Source organism: Geotrypetes seraphini, chromosome 15, assembly GCF_902459505.1.
Source record: "Geotrypetes seraphini chromosome 15, aGeoSer1.1, whole genome shotgun sequence".
NCBI classification, from domain to species: Eukaryota; Metazoa; Chordata; class Amphibia; order Gymnophiona; family Dermophiidae; genus Geotrypetes; species Geotrypetes seraphini.
The window spans coordinates 24,016,092-24,043,116 of record NC_047098.1 but is presented as its reverse complement, the minus strand read 5'-3'; the positions used below and the strand labels follow the sequence as shown (position 1 = coordinate 24,043,116).

The 27,025-nt window shown below is 45.8% G+C and overlaps 1 protein-coding gene across 1 annotated transcript in view; it reads left to right on the top strand.

Moving 5' to 3' along the window:
- Window positions 1-27,025, top strand: part of SAMD11 (sterile alpha motif domain containing 11) — a 183,533-nt gene that overhangs the window by 125,783 nt on the left and 30,725 nt on the right. Inside the window, 3 exon segments of the mRNA XM_033921680.1 lie at window positions 7,653-7,796; window positions 12,383-12,544; window positions 18,237-18,393. Coding sequence (XP_033777571.1) covers window positions 7,653-7,796; window positions 12,383-12,544; window positions 18,237-18,393 — 463 coding nt within the window.

Genomic DNA, 27,025 nt, shown 5'->3' with positions numbered 1-27,025 from the left:
GGATTCCCCGAACTCAATTTCCACGTCCCCGCAAGTTTTGTCACTGTCCCTGTCCTTGCCTCATTCCTGTAAGCTTAGCCGTAACCACATAAACCTCGAACACTTAAGATTTTGAAGTGTTTGAGGCTTCTGCAGATGAGGACAGAGCTTGCAGTAATGGGGCATGGACAGGAAAAGAACTTGCGGGAACGGGAAAATGAGTTCTCGTGTCATTCTCTACCTGGTATCTTCAAGGGGCTTATGATGGATGATGGTAGTGGACCTGGTCCAGCAGGGGAAGAGAGATGCTGGTGGGATTAAAGGTGGAGACAGTGAGCTCAGAACCAGGAATGTAACAGATACGGGGACTGAAGCACAGAGCAGGAAGGCTTTTGCTGAAGACGCTTGGTTTGGTTAGAAGAAAGCTTTCTGGGATTACTGGAGCACATGGTATCAGTAGGGTCATTTCAGCCACTCCTAGTAGGGCCTACGATTTTTGACCTAGAAGTCATTTGGGGAGGCAGTAGTTGAACTGGAGATATCTTTACTCGAAACCCCTAATTCTAGGAGGTTGTGTGCCCAAATTTGCACGAGTAACTGATAGAATACGGTCCATTGCACGTATAGTAATTTAATAATGAGCTGATAACCAAAGTTAACCAACAAAATAGGGTATAATTGGCGCCAATTAGCACTTTTGCATGTAACCACCCTTAGTCACTATTCTACAAGTTGAACTCTCAAATTCCAGAGTTTGCAGTTTCAAGGAGGTATGGATCTGGAAGGCATGGGCGTGGTGGGGGCATGTGAAGCAGTTAGCACGAGCATTTATACCAGCCATTGAGTTGGCATAAGTGCTGGTGTCTAAAAATAGGTGCATAAATGCTGACTTACTTTTGTTGAAAACTGTATTTTTATTGTACACCACTCAGATATTCTATAATGGCAGTTGGGGCGAACAACTGCTGTTATAGAATCGGCACTTACTACCAGATTCTTTAAACGGCGCTGTTTTTGGCGGCTTCCAATCACGTGTCAAATCACGCTATGGCGCTGTTTAGAGAATTACGCCTCTGGCAGCGATAGGCGCCGGAAATGTAGGGCCGGGGGTTTCAAGGCTTCCATTTCTGGTGCTTACCTTTGACCTGAATCGCCTCCTACATAGGTGCTTTATGGCACCTAATGCCACGCCTATAAGTGCTTTGGATTTTTATTAAAGTTACTTTTGAAACGGCGTTTCCCGGGCACCATTTACAGAATTTTTCCCTTACTGCACGTCCTGCTGGTGCCGAAATTTGAGAACTTACCCTAATATGTTCAATTTTTCATAACTTTCAAGAATTCTCTGGTAAGACTAAAGAGTTGGAAGTTGAAGTGAGAAAATGAATTAGACATTTTGGAAAATAAGGTGAAGAAATTCCGGGAGGATGAAAATTTATTGGTATAAGACAATTTGGTGTAATTTTCCTAACTGATCTACTGTACTAGCAACTAGAGAATGACACGGTGACAAAATTCATCACCGTTCCCGTCCCCGCGGATAACCGCAGGAAACGATCTTCATGTCATTCATTAAGGAGAGAGGGAAGATCAGAGTATGAATGGACACAACCACTGACCCGCAAGCTTTGCTTTGAAGAATGCTGGTGTAGAAGGACTGAGGTTGAAACAGACACTACAGAATGACAGTCTCTGGTATCCAGAGCAGATATTGTGATGTCATAATGCCTCATTCCACCAATGCCTAAGAACCAATCACATCAGTGATGTCACAATGGCTTCATTATCCTTGGCTCACATAAGAATCAGAGTATGAATGGCCACAACCACTGACCCGCAAGCTTTGCTTTGAAGAATGCTGGTGTAGAAGGACTGAGGTTGAAATAGACACTAGAAAATGGCATGGGATTATTTCCCGCGGTTATCCGTGGGGACGGGAACGGTGATGAATTTTGTCACCGTGTCATTCTCTACTAGCAACTCTATTGAATGTCCTTGTCAATCTGTCCACTGTAACTTCCTGGGTAACTGAGCCAACCTCTTCTTCTAATCTGACCTTGAACTGAATAGGTAAAGGTGGAATAGAAAACCTGATTAACATAACATAACATACTTCTGATGCCTTTGGATTGGCTTTAAATATTAAATTAAAATACTGAAGCTATCAAAGAATGCCTGTCCCCCCCCCCCCCCCCCATATCTAGGCCAGCCAGCCTGGTTTTCAAGATATCCACAGTGAATACGCAAGAGTGAAGTTTGCCTCCATCGTATGCAAATCTTATCTTCTGTTTATTTATTGTGGGTATCCTGAAAATGACTGGTTGGGGTGTTTTGAGGACTTGGTGAAAAATCCCTGATCTAGGGTATAAGTTAAGAGAATGACACGGGGACAAATTTTTCCCCATCCCCGCGGGACCTCATTTTCCCGTCCCAGCGAGTTCTTTTCCTGTCCCTGCCCCATTCCTGCAAGCTCTGTCCTCATCTGCTCAAGCCTCAAACACGTATGATTTTAAAGTGTTTGAGGCTTGTGTGGTAAAGGCAGAGCTTACAGGCAGATGATAGGTTGTATCAAGAGAAGCTTCGTCAACAGGAAACCTGAAGTCATGATGCCATTGTACAGAGCCATGGTGAGACCTCATCTGGAGTACTGTGTGCAATTCTGGAGGCCACATTACCGTAAGGATGTGCTCAGAATTGAGTCGGTTCAGCGGATGGCCACCAGGATGGTCTCGGGGCTGAAGGGTCTCCCGTACGAGGAAAGACTGAGCAAATTGCAGCTCTACACTCTTGAAGAGCGTAGGGAGAGGGGAGACATGATTGAGACATTTAAGTACATCACGGGACGGGTCGAGGTGGAAGAGGATATCTTTCTTCTCAGGGGACCCTCGACCACAAGAGGACATCCGCTCAAACTCAGGGGAGGGAAGTTTCGTGGAGATGCAAGGAAGTACTTCTTCACGGAGAGAGTGATCGAGCATTGGAACAAGCTTCCAGTGCAGGTGGTCGAGGCACGCAGCATCCCAGACTTCAAGAACAAATGGGATACCCATGTGGGATCCCTACGGGGTCATGCCAAGGGATAGGGTCACTAGGACTTGAATGAGCGGGTCAGTAGAGTGACAGTATAATTACAATTATACTTAAGGGGTCAGAAGACTTAAGGGGGTGGGTAAATAGTGTGGGCAGACTTGATGGGCTATATGGCCCTTATCTGCCGTCATCTTTCTATGTTTCTATGTTTCTACAGGGACAGGGACAGCGACAAAACTCGCGGGGACAGGATGGGGAAATTGAGTTCCTGCGGGGACGGCGACAAATTTGTCCCTTTGTCATTCTCTAGTATAAGTATCTCTTTAAAAGAAAGGGATTTTGGACTTTAGCTCATGCATTATATATCCAGACATAGTAAATATTTCTCTGTTCTCCAAGGGCCCATGATTAAAAGAAGCCATAGTGGATTTGAATCCAGGCCATGCCATTTGGCTGCTTCTCCATAGTATAAGAAAAAAGGAAGGTGGGGGGTAAAAGTGATATGGCTCTAGGGTCACTTATGCTTAATAATAATAATAATAATAACTTTATTCTTATATACCGCCAACGATCTTGCGACTTCTAGGCGGTTTACAATAAAGAGAAATTGTACAGACAGCGAATTACAGAGTATAGCAGTGTACATCTGATTATAACAACATTAATTGTGATAACAACAGTTCGTATGCTGCAGGGCCATGCGGCTTACAAAGAATTAGAAAAATTCCATAAATTGAATGGAGTATTCATAGTTAGTGATTAGGGGTTAACAGTTTACAAGTTCGGTTTTGGGATGGTAATACGAAGGGGGGCTATTGTCCTGGTTCGTTCCCTAGGTATTTCGAGAACAGGTAAGTTTTTAGGTGTTTCCTAAATTCTCCGTATTTGTTTGTGTGTGTAATTAATTTTTCTAGGTCTTTGCCCCATAAGGCTGCTTAGTCCTATAAAATCTTTGGATAGAATAGAGGAGAATGAATTTTATAGTTTTAATTCTGGATTTTATCTTGAATTCCAATTGGCACTGAATATTGACGTTCTTTTGAGGAAAAGAGATTCTGTTGTATTTCCTAGTTATAAAATCTGTGTTTTCTCTGAAATTGCTAAAGCAACTCCCCCATAAAAGAAGGAATCGGGGTGTTTTGTTTTTTTTTCCTTTAATGAGAATGAGTCATGCAGTTAAGATTTAGTTTTGGCTTAATTGTCCATGCAAATACGTATGTGGTAAGATGTCGAAGTTTTTAGGTATTTTTTTTTTTGTGGACTTCAGCAGCTGACAATCTTTTCGAATAATAAAATTGTTCGTGATCCCTTTAATTAGGGTTGCCAGATTTCCTCTTTGGAAAAAAAAAAGTCCCACCCCGTTTTGCCCCATCCCCGCCCCCACACAAACCTCCCCCAAGCTCGAAGGCCCGCATTTGGAAGCCTTCGCACATGCGCAGACGTTGACGCAATGATGTCACATGCTTGCATGCGTGCGTTGACGTCATCACAGTGATGACAGCGCATGCGCATAGGCTGCCAGATGCGGCCTCCGAGCTCAGGATTTCCAAAACCTGGACAAACTGCTGGGTTTTGGAAATCCCTCCCAGATCATATATCGGGGGGCCACGTCATGAATAACGAGTATAACTGAGGGATTGTGCCCTGAAGAAACCCCCAAAGGGTGAAACATGTTGGCAACTTTATCACTCTGGGTCAACCACCCAAGCTAAGTACATTTACTTTACAACCTAATGAAGCTGTTGCTTTTACTTAACTTATTGAATATTTAATATAGCCATTGTAGACATAAATTATCAAACTAGTGACCCGATGACGATAGGGTGCATAAAGCCAAATGTTATGAAAGTGTATTGAACGTTTGGTGGCACTTCTGAGGGCCTGAAGAATCAACACTTACATAGAAGGCATTTAGGGGAGGTTTAATCATACCATCCCTTTAATTGTGATTCAGATTAGAGAATGACACGGTGACAAAATTCATCACCGTTCCCATCCCCGCGGATAACCGCGGGAAATAATCCCATGTCATTTTCTAGTGTCTATTTCAACCTCAGTCCTTCTACACCAGCATTCTTCAAAGCAAAGCTTGAGAGTCAGTGGTTGTGGCCATTCATACTCTGATTCTTATGGGAGCCAAGGATAATGAAGCCATTGTGACATCACTGATGTGATTGGCTCTTAGGCACTGGTGGGATGAGGCATTACGACATCACAATATCTGCTCTGGATACCAGAGACTGTCATTCTGTAGTGTCTGTTTGTCGGCGCTCCATTGTCCGCGTGGCTTTGTCTTTTGCAGTTTTGACCCATCACCGAATCTGGATTCCATAGTGCTGCAGTAAAAAAGCAGTTATGCATCTCCATGTTAGAGTTGCCATATGGCTCCAGAAAAAGGAGGACAGATTGAGACATCCGGGTTTTTCTTCCAGTGCTTTCAGTGTGTTTTGCTTATGTTCATATGTTTTAGTGGCTCTTTCTGCATGTGATTTTATCTTGCTTTATAGACATAGTTATGGCTGTGCTGTCACTGATTGGTCTGTGTAAATTGACCTATTGGAAAAGTGCTCTTATTAAAATGGCTGAAACATAATCACAGGATTCACAATTTGCAAAGCCTTGTAGCTAGATTGAAAAGGTGTAAGGTGCATTCTCCCTAGTTCTAAGTACACTTCTTTCTCCAAATCCATGGGTATAGAATTATTCGTGATTTTTTTTCCCTACTAAAATTTAAAGGCTGTCCGGTTGTCCCCGGACCTTACCTGGTGGTCTAGCAGTGACGTGGGGCAGGAGCGATCTTCCTATGCTCCTGCCCTGTGCAGAGCCGTCATCAAAAATGACTGCTATGAGTTCCCCGTTGTAGTCTCCTGCAGCCATTTTTGGGGTAGGAGCATAGGAAGATCACTTCTGCCTTGCGTCACCGCTAGACCACCAGGTAAGGTCCGAGATGCAGGAGGGAGAGGCGAGGGTGGGTCAGAGTCGGCCCTAAAGATTATTCGCAAATCTCCATATTCGCGGGCCGGATCTGCCCCCTAACCCTTGCGAATTCGGAGGGAGAAGTGTAGTTAAAAAAAAGCAGACTGTAAATTATGACAAAAATGCACATTAAAAAACCCCATAATATGAAACATAAAATAAGACTAAAAAACATGTCGGAATAAAGTATTCAGAAAGAAAGAGACTTTCCAATTTGTGGCTGTACTTTCCCTCCCCCACCTCCTATCAGAAGGAGATGCAAAGTCTGCAATTCATTGTGCCACTGGGTACCTGCAAACACAGGGCCCTTCTACTAAGCTGCAGTAAGCACTAGCGCATGCTTACCTCACTACTGTGGTGCATGCTCAGGCATCCTGCAGTAGTTTTGGGATCGAAGCACGCTTCCCACACACTAAAAAAAATATATATATTTTATTTTTTATCACCGGGGGGGGGCATGCTGGGGGCAGAGAGTAGGTGTGTTCTGTGCAAATAGGTTAGTGCAGCTACATTGGCTCATGCTAGCTGATTAGCGCGTGAGCGCATAGTGCCTGGAAAATAAGCGTCGGTAAGATTTCACGGACTAATGGGGAAATTAGCACGCGGACATTAAAATGGAAAATACGGTTTTTTTAACCGCCTTGCCTAAAAATGGCCTCGGAGTGCGAGAAAGCCCTGCGCTGGAGCTACTACAGGCTACTTTTTAGCGCAGCTTAGTAAATCTCCCTTCCCCCCCCCCCCCCAGTTTTTCAAAGTGAAACCTGCATCCTGTAGATTAGTTGGAAATTAGTCCTGAACCTCAGACCTAGAAGGCAGTCTGTGAACTTTGCACCACGGTGGGCTATTGAGCTACTGTGTGTGGGCAGAATGCTACATTTTAGTGTGTCGCACTGTGTGGCATCTGTGACTGTCTTCTCTGTGGGACTTTTGCATGGCTGCAGGATTGTCTTCTCTATCACATGGCTGCATGTCTTTCCCTGTGATTGCTTCTTCCTTATTACACAGGTACCACCCATACTTGCTCAGATATGGTACTTGTTTTCAAAGCCGGGTATTTTTTTTTGTGTGTGTGTGTGTGTGTGTGTAAGATGCTTGCTCTTTAACCAGTCTTTGACAGATGAGAGTGTGATGCATACGGCGGTAAAGCTTCTTCCTGCTGCTCTCGGTCTACCCCAGCCTTTGCATTGGAGGATATTGATTGGAAACCTGTCCTGGGGATGCTGTAACTGTATATCAGAGATTTGTGTTGCTTTGTAGAGCTGTACTAATGTAGGAACCTGAAGCATTCCCACAGCTTTTGGAGGGTGAAGAGTGCTGAGGACCAGAGAAGGGAGAGGCTCCAAGGCGCCGGTGCTTTCTTTTTATCAGGGCACGAAGTGGGAACAGAAGGCAGCAAAACAGATGATGAATATCAGTGAGGAACTGGCTGTATATGGAATTTATGAGGTTGAAAGTCAGCTCATTGATCACTTGTGCAGCTCTGGAGTGCCCTTCTGTAGGATAAGGCGCAAAACAAAACCGTTGTGTGTGTGTGTGTGTGTGGGGGGGGGGGGGGGTAGGAGGGGAATTTTGATGTGGAAGGGCTCCGATGTATGTTTTCTGTCCTGCATGCTCCCTGCATTTATTTGCAACACGCATAATAAAAATAAGTCTGATTTGAAATGAAGACCAGAAAAGGCCATTACTTGATGCTCTGTCTGTCTCTTTCTTGTCTCTAGATGACTTTTTAGGAAAGAGGAGAGTTTGTTCTCCCAACAGCAGCAGTGAATGCCCTTTAGAGAGCAAGAAGGCCAGAAGTGAGTCCCCCAAGGGTGAGTGATGAGGTGACTTCTGCTTGTTTCCTCAGGGAGGATGGGTGAAGGCTGCAGGCACAGAGAGCACTGTCCTGGTGCAAGGGGACAAGGAGGAGCATTGTGCCCTGCTGGAGGAGCTCTCTTGGGGTTATCAAGTCCCTATTATCCTCCCCTTCTCTTTTGCTCCCCCTATGAGTTTTGAAACTTTTCCTTTAAGTGGAGGCTTGCATTAATGAATTCTTTGCAGCTTGTGCTGATGAGGTTTCAGATCACTGCTGTTACTTCCACACTAATTAGCCAAGAGCAATGTCTCTCTCTCCCTTATTACTACTTGACTCTGATCTCCCCTAATCATTAAAGAGAAGAAATAATGTATTTTTGTGTGTGGGAACTTTTGGTTGAGCTCGTTTTTTGCTCATAGACATTCAGCAATTTGTGAGTAAAGGTGCACTGCTCTCCCAGGGGACAGTGGGGAGCAGAGTGGAGTGACCTCCAGTACTCTGTGAGGAAAGGTCCAACTTTTGCCCAAATGATACTGAGGACAGCAGGACAACACCCTGTGTCTTGTGAGGAAAGGTGCACCTCTCGGCCAAGGATAGAGAAGGGGACTTTGTAGGATTGTGAGAAGGCAGGAAGTTAATTCCAGTCAGATGGGGTTCTACATCCCGAGTACCTAGAAAGTGAGGTTTTCACTGACCCAAAACATCTAAGATGATTTAGAACACAGGTGTCAGTCGGTCCTCGAGGGCCGCAATCCAATCGGGTTTTCAGGATTTCCCCAATGAATATGCATGAGATCTATTAGCATACAATGAAAGCAGTGCTTGCAAATAGATCTCATGCATATTCATTGGGGAAATCCTGAAAACCCGACTGGATTGCGGCCCTCGAGGAGGGACTTTGACATCCCTGATTTAGAATCATACTAATGCCCGTTCTCATAATTCTTCATGTTTTCAGCTGCTAGCGGCCAGAAACTGCCCCTTTCAGGTGTAGTTATTGCGTCATGCTTATTCAAAGATACGTCTAAATTCTTTGCTCAGCCATTCTGCGAAAGGCAGTTAGGAATTTTGATTTTGGCATATGTACATGGGGTGTGACTACCTGACTTCCAGCTCTCCCAGTACTGAATTTTTGGAATCCTGGAGATAGGGCTATGTCTGCATTACAAAAAAACATCCTCTGGGATAAAGTCAGCAATTAGGAAACCTCAGCTGAGCATGTTGCAGGCATACTGGAGTCTCCCCTGACTGGTTAGCTCACAGTAAGTTATGATATCAGCCCATTTGTAGAGATGCCAGATGTACAGGAGGCATAGGAGTGTTCATTGCAGTCATGGTTCGTGCAAAATTAACCCATTTGTTGACATTACTCTGGGAGAGAAAATGTGTCGTTATGCAATTATAGCTGGAGTATTTAAATTAGTGTATCGTAAACTGTGTGCTGCGGCTGAGATTTCAGGTGTGACACGACACATTGGCGATGAGGAGAGTCATCAGCGCTGGTTGACTGCCTACAGGACGTGACTCCTCCTCGCCGGCGTCTCTCCTTCTCTCCCTCCCGGATCCCTTCACCGAAGCGGGTCGCAGCCAGATGGGCTCCCGTGCACACGCAGATATTGACGCAATGATGTCACGCATGAACATGATGTAATCGCGTCGACAACCGCGCACTTCCGGCTGCCTTCTGGCAGGGGCACTAAGTTTAGTGTGCCGCCGGCCGGAAAGTTTGTGAAACACTGACTTAAATATAAAGGGATGAAGTGATTTAGGGCCACATGTAGAGTCTGTGGAAGAGCTGGGATTAGAACTCTGTTTCACCTGTGTGTTAGGTCTCACACAATTCACTTTAACTTTGAAAAGTAGGATGGGACGATCGTTTAAAGGTCTAGCTGAGGCTCTTTTCCCAACCTCGCATATTCCTAGAGCTTCCAAAACTGTAAGTTTGGACCACGAAACTCGCATCTGGATTTGCAACCCGGGGAGGCCTGCCATAGAGACATCATCAACCTGTGTCCACTGGGGCGGGTCATGTACTTTCTGTGGCTACGATAATAGGGTCACAGCAAGAGAATATTTGATAAATAGCTGTCATGTGAGGACTAGAGGTCTGCACGGGAACGGGGATCGCAGGAATCCCCCCCTAACCCACGGGACTCCCACGGGGACCCCCCTCTGGCCCACAGGACTCCCACGGGGATGGATGGCTTTGAAAGCAGGGTTCGTCCATATAATATAATGGACACGTCAGCCTTAGTAAAAGTTAATTACCTGAACAGAAAACAAAAAAAGGGTTCCACCAAAGAGATTCCACAAGGAAAACAGCAGCGCAAACACAAAAGAAACTGTGGAATTGATGATTCTGTCTGAAGTAATTGCTGCTTTTTATGGGGACGGGCGGGGATGGAGGTAATTCCTTGCGGGGATGGGTGGGGATGGAGAGGATCCTGACGGGGACGGGTGGGGACGGAGAGGATCCTGGCGGGGACGAGCGAGGATGGGTGGGATTTCTGTCCCCGTGCAAGTCTCTAGTGAGGACTAGCCTGGGACATCTTATGAGTTGCAGCATTTCCCTCCCCAGCGATGTCTGTCTAGAGCGAAAACATGCTCAAAAAAATATTGAGTGTGCAAAGGACTGATATGCCTGTCGCTTGCCTACCTTGATAACACACAGTGCATACATGAGATGAATGGAGAACCTGCGGCCTCCCTGGCTATGCATAAGAGTGGAACGGCAGTCGCATAGTCACGTAGGAGTGCATACAGGAGGAAATCCATCAAAATATATCTGCAGAAAAGAATAAAGATGTTTGTGCCTGCTAGGATTGTGAATAGTTCAGACCCGATGGAAGGCAGAGCAACATGATGACCGATGAAACCTCCAAAATCTAAGCTAACCTAGATATTGAAAAATTGTATGTCCATAAGTATATACAGTGTTAATGACCTCTTAATGACAACTTATATTTAGAAATCTGGCCTCCAACCATCACTCCCTTCTCTAGGATTTTAGGGGCTTATATTACCTTCCCTTTTTTTTTTTTTAATTAATTTTACTTCGATGTATTTTAATCAACTTTTCCTTTCCCAACTTCCCTTTTGTCTCATGTACGTTAATGTGAATTTGCCTAGTATTTTAATATATGACAAAATATTGTTTTTATTTACCCATTTTAACAGTTTTCTACAATGTTTTTATATTGTACACCGTTTAGACCAGGGGTGTCCAACCTGCGGCCCGAGGGCCGCATGTGGCCCCGTGAAGTATTTTGTGAGGCCCCGGTTGAGGGCAATGCAGTGTTTTCCTCTGCTGCCCCCGGGTGTTTATCATTTTGCCGGCTCCCTCCTGCCTTGCTGCAGCGTTTGTGTGTTTGTGCAGCCCCAGAAACATTTTTTTCGGCCAATGCGGCCCAGGGAAGCCAAAAGATTGGACATGCCTGGTTTAGACATTTGTTTTGATAGACGGTATATCAAAAATAAACAAACTTGAAACTTGTGCCAGTTTGATGTGTTAATGTCCAGAGCTTAGCATGGCTCTAGACTTGGGCTTTTGGCATGACCTTTGCCCTGTGAGCATTAGGGCATGGGCTCAGATCTGTGAATTGCTGGCTGTAGGGACCAGATGTCATCCCTGGCACTCCAGTACAAAGAACCCCTCTTTATTTAATTGTGTAAATAAAAGATTGTATGAAAGACGTTTTGGGTGTCCTACTGTGCTTCTAAAGTGTTGCAGTTTGTATGAGAGGCACTGTGTATGTACCTAACTTTGCATTCCCTTCTCAGACTGCCTGCAGCACTGACCTGTTTCTCACCTTTACTCGTGGGGCTCTCCTTTTCTTCACAAACAATCTGTTGAACTTGCTGGGGCTTATGGATAGAGAGGTCTTCTCTTGTGACTGCTTTCATAGTGGCAAGGCAGTGTAGCCCATCTCCCAGACTGCTCTCAGGCTGGGAGGAGTAACTCTTTGGCCACTGCTCTCTGTTTTGAGGGGGTCCCTCTCCTGCATTACGCGCTGGTACAGAGCTGACGCACAAGCTGTGGCAGATTCGAGAAGCCTCAAGCCTTGTGGCAAGAGATCATTACGCATAAAGTGGGTCAGTACCTGGCATCTGCTCTGAAGTGAGAGTGTCTTCCTCTGAACATTGCTTACGCCAAGAGCATTAGAAGTTTCCTGAGACAGGAATAGGATATGAGGCAACATGATTGGGGGGAGGAGACTATAGTGGCTCCTATGAGCATCATTAAATGGTAGAGTCCGATACACCAAACGTGCACAACCTGGGTTTACTTCTCAATCTCCCCAGTATTTCTGTAATGCTCCTCATTTTTCTCCCTCTCCCTGGTTAGCAGCTCCCCATCTGTCCATCCCCTGGGTCTTCTTTCTTTCTTTCTTTGCTTGGATATCTGTCTCCTTCCCTCCCCATCCCCCTCTGTTTCCTGTATACCAACCGTCCTCCACTGTGCCTGTTGCCACCAATGTGTACTACTGTGTAGCATAATGCAGCATGCATGTGGTCTGCCCATATGAGTGTATGTGAGCGAATGGTGGATATACTTCTTTCTGAAGGTGTCTTCATGCCATCTCTTTGCTTCTGTCTCTGCAGAAAACTCCCATACTCCACTGCTGGAAGACTGCATCACTCAGATGACCCCTGAGGAGCATTACAGACGCATGATGTCTGCTCTGAATGAGCATGGCAGCTTCGAGGAGCAGCAGCAGCGTCTCTACCAGCTGGCCAACAGCATGGGTGTTCCCAGCCATGGCGGTATGCTGTCCTTGCTCTCGCTCTGGGCTGGTGTGGGGAAAACAATGCTTAGGTTTTACTTGTATGCAGTGCCCATATTCTATCGTTGAATCTGAGCCCAAGGTACCTGCAACTGATAGCAGAGTAACATAGTAAATGACAGCAGATAAAGACCCGAACGGTCCATCAAGTCTGTCCATTAGTTATGCACATTATAAATTCATGATTAAATTGTCTTTTTATTTTGATATTTCTGGGCCATAGACCTGATACTATCCTAGGTTCCAACTGCTGGACTTGTCGTCCAAGCTCACTCCAGCCTATCCAACCATCCTGTTATTTTTGGGATATCTACCATAAAATCTTGCCAGTAATGTCAACATGTTCTGAGTTAGTGGAGTTCTCATTGATGCCCTACCCAGCCCATCCTATACTGAATCACCATATATGCAACCTCAATTTATGCCCTCTAGTTTTACCATTTTCCCTTCTCTGGAAGATTCCAGAAGCTTCTTCTGCACTGACTTCATGTTTCTGTTGTCCTCATACAATATAAAGGTCAGTGAGAGAGGGGCAGAGAGGACAAAATGAGCAGATATTAACCCTGAAGATGATCAAATTCTCTTCTTACCCATCATCCCACAAACCATGAAAATGACTCCCATATTAGAACCCATAATATCAAGACTTCTCTCCAAACCATATACTATAAACATATGCCTACATGAACACAATCAAATTATCTGTATCATGAACCCTTATGAAATAACATAATCTCTGGATATGGGCAGGCTCTTCTAAATTGTATATCTCGTTGAACTCCTTCTGGGGCATATTTGTGATCCATAAATACTAATGTACCCCTTTGAATCCACGGTTTCAGTACCCGTGGATTCGGTTATTTGAGATTTTTTTTTTTTTTTAAACAAAACTCTGCATCGGACCTTCCCCAGACCTTACCTGGTGGTCTAGCGGCAATGCAGGGCAGGATCGATCATCCTATACTCCTGCCCCATGCAGAGCCATCATCAAAATGGCTGCCTTGAGTCTCAAGACTACAACGGGAACTCATGGTAACCATTTTGATGACGGCTCTGCACGGAGCAGGAGCGTAGGAAGATCAATCCTGCCCTGTGTTGCTGCTAGACCACAAGGTAAGGTCTGGGGAAGGTCCGGGACTCAGGAGGGAGGCGGGGGCGGGTCAGAGCCGGCCCTAAAAATTACCCACAATTTTTTCAATATTCACGGGCTGACTCTGCCCCTAACCCCCATGAATATTGAGGGTCTACTGTAATTCCCATGTATGAACAAGTTCCTTTGAGCATCTGGTCAGTCATTAACATTGAAAATGTGGCCCAGGCCTTTGCTCTGCCTCATCCCACCACCTCGATGAATTCTCATTCCCTCTCCAGTTCAGCCTCCCCTCTCCTGGGGAGGGAGAGTTGTTTAAATGGTCTGAATGCTTGTTGTACCCCCTTCCTCTCCTAAGATAGTCCACTCTTATTCCCAGCTGTCAGACACAACAGGCTTGTGGATAACAGATCCTTGGGGGGGATGGGAGAGAGGGAGGATTGCCCAGGATCAGTGAGTGCCAGTCTTCACAGTCACAGGCCCTGTGACAGCAGGGAGTTATATGGATCTTTGGGCTCATTAATTTATAAAGTTGGAAACAGGGCTGAGGAGTCAGTACACCAAACTTTCAACTCTGACTCCCACTCCCACTAATGTTATATTTACCAGTACTTTAGACCCAAGCAGCAGCATACTAAACGGGGGGAGGTCAGACCGCCCTGGGTGCCTTTTGTGGGGTGTGATGGCGCCTCTCCACCCCTTATCCCCCATGCCATGCTTGCACCCTCCCTTCCCCACCCCCGTACCTCTTTAAATCTTCACCAGCATGAGCAACTACTCTTGCTGGCTTGGCTCCCTCTGAAATCACTTCCAGGTCACAGGGCCAGGAAGTGATGTCAGAGGAAAAGCCAATGCCGGTGTGAACAGCAGGCCAGAGAAGCAGCTCACCTGGTGAAGATTTAAAGAGGTGCAGGGATGGGAAAGAGAGCACAAGTATTGCGTGGGGGGATGTGGAAGGAGTGTGTGTATATGTGGGGGGGGGGGGGGGGGGGGCGCTGCCTCAGGTGCCTCCTACCCTTGCCACTGGACCCAAGTCAAAAAATATAGATATATAAGTATAAAATGATAAAATTACCCTCTTTTTATTTCTGTGTGATCACTGGACATTGTGGGAGCCTCTCCTTTTCTGTGTTTGATGATTGGCCACTGTAGGAGCATCATTTATCCAGATATTTAGACATATTTCCACTTAAGTTGATGCTGCTGATTATAACACCTTAAGTTAACCAAATATCTTATCTCATTAACTTACACCTACTATTTACATGGTCCGATTAACCTACCCTTGCCATGCCTTCCAACTCGTAATTGTACAACTTTTGACCAGGGATCTTGATAACCAGTGGTTGGACTGGTAAATTAAAAAATGAAGATCTATCCAGTTAACTGCTGGAGTTAAGCAGACAATTTCAACTCTACAGAGGCAAGAAGCTGATGGATCCTTGGATTCATCCAGTCTTCTAGAGCAGGGATAGGCAATTCTGGTTCCTGAGAGCCCCAGGCAGGTCATGTTTCCAGGATATAGATAGATTTGCATGCACTGTCTCCTTGGTATGCAAATCTATATAATGCATATTCATTATGGATATCCTGAAAATATGACCTGTCTCGGTCTCTCAAGGACCAGAATTGCCTGACCCTGCACTAGAAGACTGGATGACCAAAAGAATCCATCAGTTTCCTGCTTCTGTGGAGTCGATATTCAGATCTTACCTCCTGCATATTCATTGTGGATATCCGGAAAACCTGACTTGACAGGGGTTCTTGAGGACTGGAACTGCCTACGTTCTCTATAAGTAAGAAGTGGGATCTGGCCATTTAGAGTACATCTAATTTTCCCATATAATGTGGAATTGTAAGTAGTTTGAGGCTGCCGATCTGTTGACTGCTTTGTACCATATGAGTGAGTGCCCTGGGGTAGGGGTGGGCAGCACCTCATTCTGTCATTAGTAGGGGACTTCTCTGTCCTGCACGTCTGCTGTATGGATTTGGCACAGATCCTCTAGCTGGAAGGCTCAGAGTGGAGCAGTGTGAATGGATCTCCATTGATACATGCAAATGAGCGAGCAAAGTGCTGGGTTTTGAAAAGCCGTCCGGATCCCCGGACATGTCCTTAAAAGGAGGGTATGTCCGGGGAATCCGGACATCTGGTAACCGACTGCATTGACCCTTCTACTCTGCTCTTACACTGGCCTCAGAGTCCCTCTCTCCCTGTCGTATTCCCATGGCTCTCTGGTCCCTCTCGGTGCTCCTTGGTTTTCCTGGCTCTTGTTAGTGTCCCTATTTATTTGGTAGTCAGAGAGAGAAGAGAGTGTAGGCTTAGGGATTCCCTTCTGCAGCCTGGGAACCGAGTGAGGAGCGCGTCTTCCTGTGAATAAGGAGGTTGTCTGGGCTCTTCTCTTGAGCATGTGGGAAGCTATCTGCATCACACATTTTTTTTTTTTTTTATAAATCTTTATTGATTTTTAAACTTTGACAGTGCAATACAATTACTTGAACATAAATATTTCATAAAACACACTATTAAATACACAATTTACATACAGCGCTCTGCAAATGATCGTTCAAACAGACCAATGTGCTTCACACATTGGTCTGTTTGACCGCACACTTGCAGAGCGCTGTATGCTTCCTTTAACGTGCATTTCATTTTTTTTTTTTTTTTTTGTTGAAGAACACTTTTTGTACAAAATCTGTTGTCTGTGTTGTGTTTTAGACACACAAATTGGGTGTTGCAAGTACAGCAGGAAGCGTTCGGTGTCATGCTTTTAAGAAGGCAGTCAGCTCCTATAGAGTTGTATATCTATCCTCTGATAGCTCTGGCTCTCTCCCTCCCGTGCACAGAGCCGGTGAGGCAACTTGTCTCTAGTTCTGTGTGTGTGGTGGGGGTGTTTGTGCCTTCACACATCTGTGCTTTCAAAGGAGTTGCTACCCAGGCAGGAAGCAGCAGTGGTTTCACGTCTGACTAAAGTCATGGGCAGTTTACCAGAGAGAGAGAGAGAAAAAAAAAACCTAAACCTGGCAACAGGAAGCGCGAAAGTAGGAGGCAGGAGAACAAGTGTGTGGGGGAATCTCCTTGTGGTTAACCGTGTGATAAGGTGTAGATACCCTGCTCATATCTGCACGGTGCTCCCCAATACTGAAGGAAGCTTTCTCAGCAGTAGCTAAATAGCTATCCATTCTATGATGACAATGCTTTTAGGATTCACCTAGAAAGGACCCCCCCCTGTAAACTGCCTTGTGGCAGGTCTGTGATGCTCCTTAATATCTTCTCTTGTACACGATTTTTTAATTTTCTCAGCGTATGGATCCTGGCAGAGATTTTTTTTTAATTTTCTCAGTGTACAGATCCTGGCAGAAGTTAGAAAGATAAAGCCAGCTGCTGCCCACAGACTAAATACCTAATGCCTTTTACGTAGGAGTCTTGAATCTTCGCTTGAGGGCTGGGGTGAAGGACAGGTTTCCTGTTTGGAGTGGTCTGAGAATGGCATGCTCATCTGGAAGATCAGCCACAGGATTTGGAGCTTGAATAGAAGCCCTGGGAGCGTCTATACTGAGAGCTGGGCAATGGTGTAAGGGTTGGCGTCTGATTCACATATCCTGCCTTAGAAAGGCAGAGGTCACAGGCCTACTGATTGTCCTCTGACCTCTGGCAGAGAGCCTTCGGGGTTCTGATAAACATTTATACCTGAGCCTCCAGTTCCATCTCTTAATGGCTATCTCCTGGTTAGTGAGTTGGTTGGGAGAGATTGTGCCTGCAGAGTCTGATTTCAACCCCCCACTCCCCAGCCTTCCTGCAGTGTAGGAACTGATGCTTCACCAGATTGAAAGCATTCTCTCAGGCAAAGGATTCTTGCTTTGTCTTTTGTGTTTTCATCTAATAAGCAGCAGGAATTTGGTGCTGTAAAGAGCCTAAGACTGACGGCCCTATAGGTCCTTTAGTGAGTACAGCAGGAGCCAACAGTGCCAGGGGGATTGGGCAGGCTCCCAGGCTTTCAGGAAAGTAGGCAGCCGGCTGACAGGCAGATTTAAATAAATGGGAACCAAGGCTTGAGGGGGTGATTTGGATGTGTTGCTGCAGACAAAGACTTTTCAGAACTGTCCTGTTATTCAAGGCACCTCTTTGGCCAAGGAAACCAATTTCCATCTCATTCCCAAGCTCTGTAGTTGCTAATTCTGTGTAATGATAGGACTGTGGCCCAAGTGACCCACCCCATTCCATTTCCTGTGCCTTTCATTTATCCACTGAGAAAAAAAAAAGGTAAAAAGTAATATCTGCAATTAGCTTCAAGACACTTTAAAGCCCGTTTTGAAAAGCAGTGAGAGACAAACAGGCAGGAAGAGACAGTTGGTGGCTGGGTGAGAGAGTGAGGGCAAGAGTGTGGGACTAGAGATGAACCGACAGGGCAAGGGTGAGACATGAGTTTGGGTAGGCAACGATGATGCTCCTCCAGGAGTGAAATTGGGAAGAAGCTAGTTTCTATGCAAGTTGGGGGCAGAAGAATCAAATGAGCACCTAATGCTCTAGGCTGCACGATATTTGCAGGCATGGGTCACTGGAGGATGTTTCTTCTCTCCGCAGATGTCCTGCGAGCTCGTCAAGAGGCGGCAGCAGCAGCGGTGGCCGTGAGGAATCCGGGGGCGATGGAGGCCCATATTCCCCCCTCCAGTAACTCATCCAGCCAGCGGCGGAAGCAGGGCCTCCCACAGCACAGAGACTCCTCACACTTCAGTGAAAGGTACAGCGCAGCGCTCCTGGGTCAGCGCCTGCCTCTTAAGAGTGACAGTCTGCTCTCGTTGAACAGAATGAAGCTGCAACATGCAGTGGTGTGTAGCGAGGGTGATAAGCGCCCCTCCCCTGCCCTCTTCTCCTCCCCCTGCTCATTCCCTGACACCCCCCCCCCCCCGCTGCATGCGTCCCTCCTTCCCTTCCACTGTACCTCTAGTTGTTCACTGCTGCGAGTAGCAGCTTTAATGTGCTCCTCGTGACCCCGGCGGCTCTCCCTCTGACGTTGCTTCTTATGTGCGGCGCCCAGAAGTGACATCGGCGGGAGAGCTGACGTGGTCGTGAGGAACACGTTGAAGTTGTTGCTCTTGGCGGCGAACAGCTAGAGGTACGGGGGAAAGGGAAGGGGGGATGTGTGTGGCGAGGGGGTGGAGAGGAGGATGGGTGCCAGTGCCCCCACCAACATGGCACCTCACCTGGGGTGGACGGCCCCCCCCCTTTCTCCACCACTAGCAACATGGTGCAGTACTGGAAATGTAGAGTGTGGTATTATCATGCTTAGACTACTGCAATATGGTGCTTCTGGGTCGACCTGCATCAGCACTGAGTGCACTGCAGGTAGTCCAGAACGTGATTATTCGAACTCTTGTTTCGATTAAGAAAGAGTGATCACATGACAGAACGCTACGCTATATGGTTAAAATTAGAACATCGAATCCTTTGTAAATTACTGTTCATGGTGCATCTTTGTGTACACAATAAGGCACCAAAACATTTGATGGATAGCGTTCTGCCATATGTTGTGCTCGGTGACTCACGATGACCTAAGTATTCTGACAGTGAAACAGCTGTGGCTAGCCGGGTCTAGAGCTAGCATATTTTCGTGCGTGGGTCCTCGGGAATGGAATAAGCTTCCGGGATATTTGCGACAGCAAACATGTTTGAGTAGTTTTAAGAAAATGTGAAAGAAGTAACTCTTCCGTAAGACGAAATATGGGACTTGATTTATGGTTTTTTTGATGCGAGGCGCTGGTAGCCTCTTTGTAATTTTAGGAGGCTTTACATTATCATTATTATGTTTTATTGATGTTCAATTTGTTGTACTGGATGTGATTCTGTTTGTCTATGTGCTCTATTGTGACACACCTTAGGAAAGGCGGGGTATGAATAAATACAAATACATTAGTGTCCCTTCTCCATTGAGCTTACAGTAATAGTGAAACGATTTAGAGAAGATGACGGGGTTCAGAAAATTGTATTTGCCGCAGTAAACTTGATAAAAATTGTAAAGCCTGATTTAAAAGAACCAGGGTTTAAGATATAACAGCAGCCTCAGAAAGGAGGGATTTTAGACAGGATTTGAATACAGTCGGAGAGGATGCAAGGGGCATGAATTTGGGAAGGTCGTACTGGGCATATTGTGCAGCAAAGAGGAAATCACAAAGCCAGAGGTTGGTAATAGAGAAGGGCCCAGTTAAGAGCAGTTTACCCCATGAACTGAGCTTGTGAGGAGATGGCAGGGTAGATAAGAGAGGAGAGATAACAAAGTTGCAATGTAGAGGGATTAAACTGTACATGGGAATAGATAGGAAGCCAATGTGACTGAAGGGGGTTAGGGTCAGGGTTAGGGATCTGATATATACTGCTGTTCTGTGTTACAGTAAAGTCAAGTTTACGTATTTTATGCAGTTACTCAGGGCTGGCTCAGAGAACTGTGGCTCACTGAGTTAACTTTTGCATTAGCAACCCCCCTCGCAATCTGGTATGTCTCTCCCCCACTCCCCACCTGGTATCTCCCACCTCTCTCTTAAGTCTTCCCCTCCTGCTGGAACAGGTGAGGCCTTGGCTCAGGGCATTAATGATAAAGGGTACTAAAATCCCAGTCCAGCATCTGCCCCTCTAGAAGTTTAAGGTACATCGAACTGGGATTTTGCTGCTGTGCGTCACCTTCGCCCTGGACCAGGGCCTCACCTGGTCCACAGGTTGAGCTGGTTCTGCAGATACTTTTGCTGTCCCTACGGGGCTCACCATCTGGTTTTGTACCTGGAGCAATGGAGGGTTGACTCGCCCAGGGTCACAAGAAGCTGCAGTGGGAACCGAACACTGTCCTACGGGGGTTCTCAATCCACTGCACCAATCATTAAGCTTCTCCTTCAGGGGCTGCAGGACAGAGGAAATGGGGAGACCTGTGAGGTGTAATTTCTAATAGTTGTGGGTAGACTCAGGGGTGTCAAAATCGGTCCTCGAGGGCTGCAATACATTTGGGTTTTCAGGTTTTCCCCAATGAATATGCATGAGATCTATTTGCATGCACTGCTTTCATTGTTTGCTAATAGATCTCATGCATATGTTTATTGTATAACATAGTGTTAAGATTTGTATTATTTAATAAAAATACAGCATATTTAAATAAAAAACCTGTCTAGTTATATTATATGTATTAAATGCATATTCATTGGGGAAATCCTAAAAACCTGACTGGATTGCGGCCCTCGAGGACCAACTTTGACACCTGCGGTTTAGAACTTTATCTACATATTTGCCATCTCTAGAATGCATCGCCAGCTGCTGTTGGGGCTGTTTAGGTTATTTTCTTGCACTGGTCTTCCATGTCAGGTAGTTGAGGCCAGTAATGCACTCGACTTCAAGGGACGATGGGATAAATATGTAGGTTTGCTCCAGGGAAATGCTTAAAAAGAGGGTTCTTGTTGAGGAAGGGTTCTTGGAGTGGGTTCGCTCCGGGAAATTCTTAGAGGGAGGGTTCTTGTTGAGGGAGGGTTCTTTGAGTGGGAAGACTTGTTGGGATGACGGCCCTTTTCTGCCGACATACTCTATGTTTCTATGACTTTGGCAGTCGTTCAGTGTATGTATGTATGTATGTGAGGAGTGTGTGTGGGGGGGGGTTTCCATGAATGTAGGCTGTGTGATTGTATGTGTAACTTACTTTATATCCTGTTTCTTCTTCCAAGCCTGCCTGTTAAATCTTAAAATCAAACATTCAAAGCCAGGAACAGGAGCGGTTCCAAACTGTTTGATTTGGCAGCAAAACACACACAAAGCTCTGTTCTACAGGAGTGCTCAAAACAGTGAAATTAGGGGTGGGGGTAGGGTTACCAGACGTTGGGATTTCCCCGGACATGTCCTCTCTGATCAAAGACCAGCGCCCTAACTGAGACTAGCCCTACCTGTGTACGTTCTAGTTCAGCAGGAACTTGTCTAACTTTGTCTTGAATCCCTGGAGGGTGTTTTCCCCCTATAACAGCCTCCGGAAGAGCGTTCCAGTTTTCTACCACTCTCTGGGTGAAGAAGAACCTCCTTATATTTGTACGGAATCTATCCCCTTTCAACTTTAGAGAGTTCCCTCTCGTTCTCCCTACCTTGGAGAGGGTGAACAACCTGTCCTTATCTACTAAGTCATTCCCTTCAATACCTTGAATGTTTCGATCATGTCCCCTCTCAATCTCTTTTGTTCGAGGGAGAAAAGGTCCAGTTTCTCTAATCTTTCACTGTACGGCAACTCCTCCAGCCCCTTAACCATCTTAGTCGCTCTTCTCTGGACCCTTTCGAGTAGTACCATGTCCTTTCTCATGTACGGCGACCCTAGGTGGTGGTGATGGGGGGAACTGAGAAAGAGGTGAAACAGATAGGGAGGAAAATAATGATGATGATGGTAATGGGGGGGTAAAAGGAGAGAAGACACTGAGAGAAGGAAGCGGGAGCATGGGGAAGAATGGAGGGGAGGGTAGCAGAGAAGGTAATGAAGAGCTGAGGAGAGGTGTGAAAGTCATGGGCTCCACAGCTATTCGGGCGCTCATGGGGCAGCAGAGGCTAGTGCTGGGGTGGGCAACTCAGGTCCTCGAGGGCCGGAATCCAGTCGGGTTTTCAGGATTTCCACAATGAATATGCATGAGATCTATTTGTATGCACTGCTTTCAATGCATATTCATTGGGAAAACCTGACTGGATTCCGGCCCTCGAGGACCAGAGTTGCCCACCCCTGGGCCGGAATCCAGTCGGGTTTTCCCAAAGAATATGCATTGAAAGCAGTGCATACAAATAGATCTCATGCATATTCATTGTGGAAATCCTGAAAACCCGACTGGATTCCGGCCCTCGAGGACCGGAGTTGCCCACCCCTGGGCTAGTGTGAGGAGGAGAAGGGGGTTGTGAAGTCCTAGGTTTAGATTGTTCTTGGGACCTCTCTCCTGCCTTTTCAGTATTAAAACAAGGTGAAGTACATTAACCCTTAAATTGGCAGATGGTGAAATGGCTGCTTTACGTAACTTGATGCTGAACGAGAGCAACAGTGCCAAGTAACAGGCTTTTGGAGATGCATTGCAGATCTCCTATTAGAGCCATAGAAACACATGTTGCTTCTGAGCAACAATGCCAAATAAAGGGTTACGGTGCAGGTTCTTCCTTGTTCTGGAAGGCTTTACACTTTTGTAATTCAGGCAATGGAGGATGCATTGACCTGTCTGGAGTGCCAAGGGGCATCAGCTTTATGTCTTTAAATTAAAGCTATTTATATATTGCTTTCTTAAACAAGTTTGAAGAGCTATTTGCATTAGGTTGACTTAAATATGTACAAATGAAAACAAAAATGGCTGAGTATAGCTACTGTAGGGAGAAATTTAACACTCGCCCCTAAACCTGCCCCATTTTCTGTGGATAACAACCAAAGTTTATCTGTTCAAAACCCCAGGAAATATATATAAAAACATTTTTTCCAAAGGAGTTGTAGCCAGCCCTCCAATTTTGGGAGGAGGGCCCCAGAGGTGGACTGAGGTGTGTATTTCCTCTCTTTCTCACCCCCCTCCCCTCCACCCCCCACCGCTCTGAGCTGTGCATTAAAAAAATAATACCTTTGCTGGTAGGAATGCCAAAGCCCTGCTAGCCAAAGAAATTGGCTGCTGAGCTTCTCCCCTCTTCCTCCTGTTGCTGCAGTAACCAGAAGTCAGCTTCCAGCTGCCAACTCCAGGATTTCCCTCGCCGCCAAATGTCTCAAGACTTTCTTGTTTGCGAAGCATTTTGGAAACTAACCTTTTTTTTTTTTTCTTTTTAAATTTAGATTTTCTGCTTTTGTTCCTCTATATTATGTTCCATTTACTGTTAACCAAATTGAGCTCTATTTGGTTGATGACCTGGTCTATAAAACTAAGTTTTAGCTTAGTTTAGTTGACCTGAGGCAGTAGAGAGTGAATTGGCTTGCCTAAGTTCACAAGGAGCAGCAGTGTGAGAGGTGGGATTTGAACTGGCGTTTCCTGGTTCTCAGTCCACTGCTCTCTAACCATTATTGTCCCTCCTCTACTGAGGCTCATGCTGTGTGTTCATGGAGAGGCTGAGAACTATGCTATCCTTTAGCACAGGGGCTCTCAAACATGTTAGCTCTGGCACACTAAATGGAGCAAATGTTTTTCGCGGCACATTATAACTGAAATGATAAAATTGCAAAACCAACAAAAAATTAAATGAGAGTTATTTATTTAAAGTTCTTTAAGCTATGTATGGGTAATTGTAACCCACTCACTGAAACCATCGGCGCAATGTGCGACAGCCTCAAAGAAAGCAAACAGAATTCTGGGCATCATCAAAAAGGGTATCACAACCCGGATGAAGGAAGTCATCATGCCGCTGTATCGCGCAATGGTGCACCCGCACCTGGAGTACTGTGTTCAATACTGGTCGCCGTACCTCAAGAAGGACATGGCGGTACTTGAGGGAGTGCAGAGGAGGGCGACTAAGCTGATAAAAGGTATGGAAAATTTTCCATACGCTGACAGGTTAAAAATGCTGGGGCTGTTCTCCCTGGAGAAGAGGAGACTTAGAGGGGACATGATAGAAACCTTCAAAATCCTTAAGGGCATAGAGAGAGTAAATAAGGACAGATTCTTCAAACTGAGGGGAGCCACAAGCACTAGGGGTCACTCAGAGAAATTGAAAGGGGACAGGTTTAGAACAAATGCTAGAAAATTCTTTTTTACGCAGAGGGTGGTGGACACATGGAACGCGCTTCCGGAGGAAGTGATAGGCCAGAACTCTGTACAGGGGTTCAAGAAGGGTTTGGATAGGTTCCTGGAGGATAAAGGGATAGAGGGGTACAGATAGAACTTGAGGTAGGTTATAAAAGTGGTCAGAAACCACTTCACAGGTCGCAGACCTGATGGGCCGCCGCGGGAGCGGACCGCTGGGGGAGATGGACCTCGGTCTGACCCAGTGGAGGCAACTTCTTATGTTCTTATGTAACAGTGGTGAAATGAAACCATATGAACAATCCCTCCCCCCCTCCGCAGTAACAGCAAGACAACTACAACTAATCCCAATCCCAGATACCTTACCACCCAGTCAACTCACCCCCCTCCTACCAGCAGAAAGAAATAGAAATCCCCGTCCCCCCATGAAGAAAGTTCCCCAACACTCCCTAACAGAGTCATAACTCCTAAGAATCCTGTTCACCCTCCTCTACCTCCAAATATCTGCCCCATACATCCCAAAATTGAGGCCATGTCTGCTCATTTTTAAGCCACATTAATTTGCATACCATTAGTTTACATCATTGGGAGTAAAGTTTTATTTTTCTTAACACATGCTTTAGGGAAACTGTGCACTATAAATGAACGGAGTAGCCTAGTGGTTAGAGCACATGCTCCTTGTGATCTTGGGCAAGTCACTTAACCCTTTGTTGCCTCAGGTACAAACTTTCAGACTTTGAGCCCTCCGTGGACAGGGAAAAACCTACTTTGCCTGCATGTAACTCCACAAGGTGTGAGTTACATTCAAAATATTAAATTTAGGTCCTGCATTAGCTGCAGAGTGACCGGGTCAGTACTGGTTTACTAAGTCCTGCTAGAGGAATAACTAATTAGGTAGGATTTCAAGCAGCTATGAGAGGGACAAAGAAGAGGGGAACTTTTCCCTGTCCCTTGTATTTCCTGTATCTTTGTATTCTAAGGGTCCTCTAGGTAGTTCTTTTTGAGGGGGCTGAGGGGGGAGGAGACCAGGGCTGAAGAGTCGGAGTCGGAGGAAATTTCGGGTACCTGGAGTCGGAGTCAGAGTCAGAAGTACAAAAAACTGAGGAGTCGGAGTCGGAACATTTATCTACCGACTCCATTTTTGAACTTGGCATACCAATCACGAGCGATTCTTTCAGCTATAGCACCCACTATATACACAGCACAAATGTTGCGAGCAGCTTTTGCGGCCTTAGAACCTTGATTAAAAGCAAAAAGAAGGTGGTGTCGAAAATACTCATTTCTCTCAACTTGACATTCCATTTTAACGATCTGAAAATTAACCAGTGCTGTGGAGTCGGAGTCGGAGGAAATTTCAGGTACCTGGAGTCGGAGTCGGAGTCTGAAGTACAAAAAACTGAGGAGTCTGAGTCGGAACATTTATCTACGACTCCACAGCCCTGGAGGAGACTGTATTAATGGAGATGCAACCTCCACTGTTGATCTCAGTTGTTGATTAGGGACATCTAGGGTTTTGCGGGCTGCTGTCCCTTACCATAATCGTCAAAACAGCATTCGTGGAGCTCCTGGCTTTCTCTTACAGATGCAGAATCACTAATGAAGGAGCTGTTCTGTAGCACTCCACCTTCCCCTCTTTTAATGATCCCTTTTGACTGCTTAGGGTATTAAGTTGCCTCTTTGCTGGCAGCAATAACCGAGGTGTCCAGAGATTCATTTTCCCTTTGCCCAAGGAAAAGAGAGCCACGGTCAGAATGCATTTTCTGCCAATATTTTCCTATGGGTCAGTGTCGTGATTTCCCAGCTGGGAGGCCAGAGGCCGCCAGCAGCACATCAGAGGGGATGAGATGTGGTTAGAATGAAAAGCCCATCTCAACTATCTAATGCGTAGCCCTGTAACGACTTTAAGTATTGATTATCTGAAGGTCATTAGTGCTTATTGTAAAAGAAAGTCAATACTTTGTAAGCCCCGTGAAGTATTTGTCTCCTGTTAAAGGACATATCAGATTTTAGTAATTCTGCTCATACCATCAGCGGGACCAAGGAGAAAAACAGGGACACTCCAGAGAGGAATGAAGGAGACCAGGCGACTGATAGCTTAAAACAACCTGTAAACTGAACCTGTCCCTTTCAGGTCATCTCCCTATATATCCTGTTGCTTCTGGCCATACGATAGCGGGACATATCCCTCTTTCATTTCTGCAGTCCATTCTGATTGCACAGTGGCACTGAGGGTCATTGTAAGTGGCCGGACAGAAGCCTTCAGTGGCTCTCATCGCTTGGGTTTTCAGGGGTAGACCCAGAGCTGAAGGCTGTGTTGGAGAGGGAAGACAAGTGAAATGGGAGAGCAGTGGGAATTGGGGAGGTGCAGTGAGAAGGTGTCACAAATCCTGTGCTTCTAAATAGAGAATGACACGGTGACAGAATTCATCACCATTCCTGTCCCTGTAGATAACCACGGAAAACCATCCCCATGTCATTCTTTAAGGAGAGAGGGAAGAATCGGAGTACGAATGGGCTCAGCCACTGACCCTCAAGCCTTTCATTGAAGAATGCTGATATAGAAGGATTGAGGTTGAGGTAGTCACTAAAGAATGACACAGGATGGTTAGAACATAAGACCACAAGCATTGGCATATTGGGACAGACCGAAGGCCCATCAAGCCCAGTTTTCAA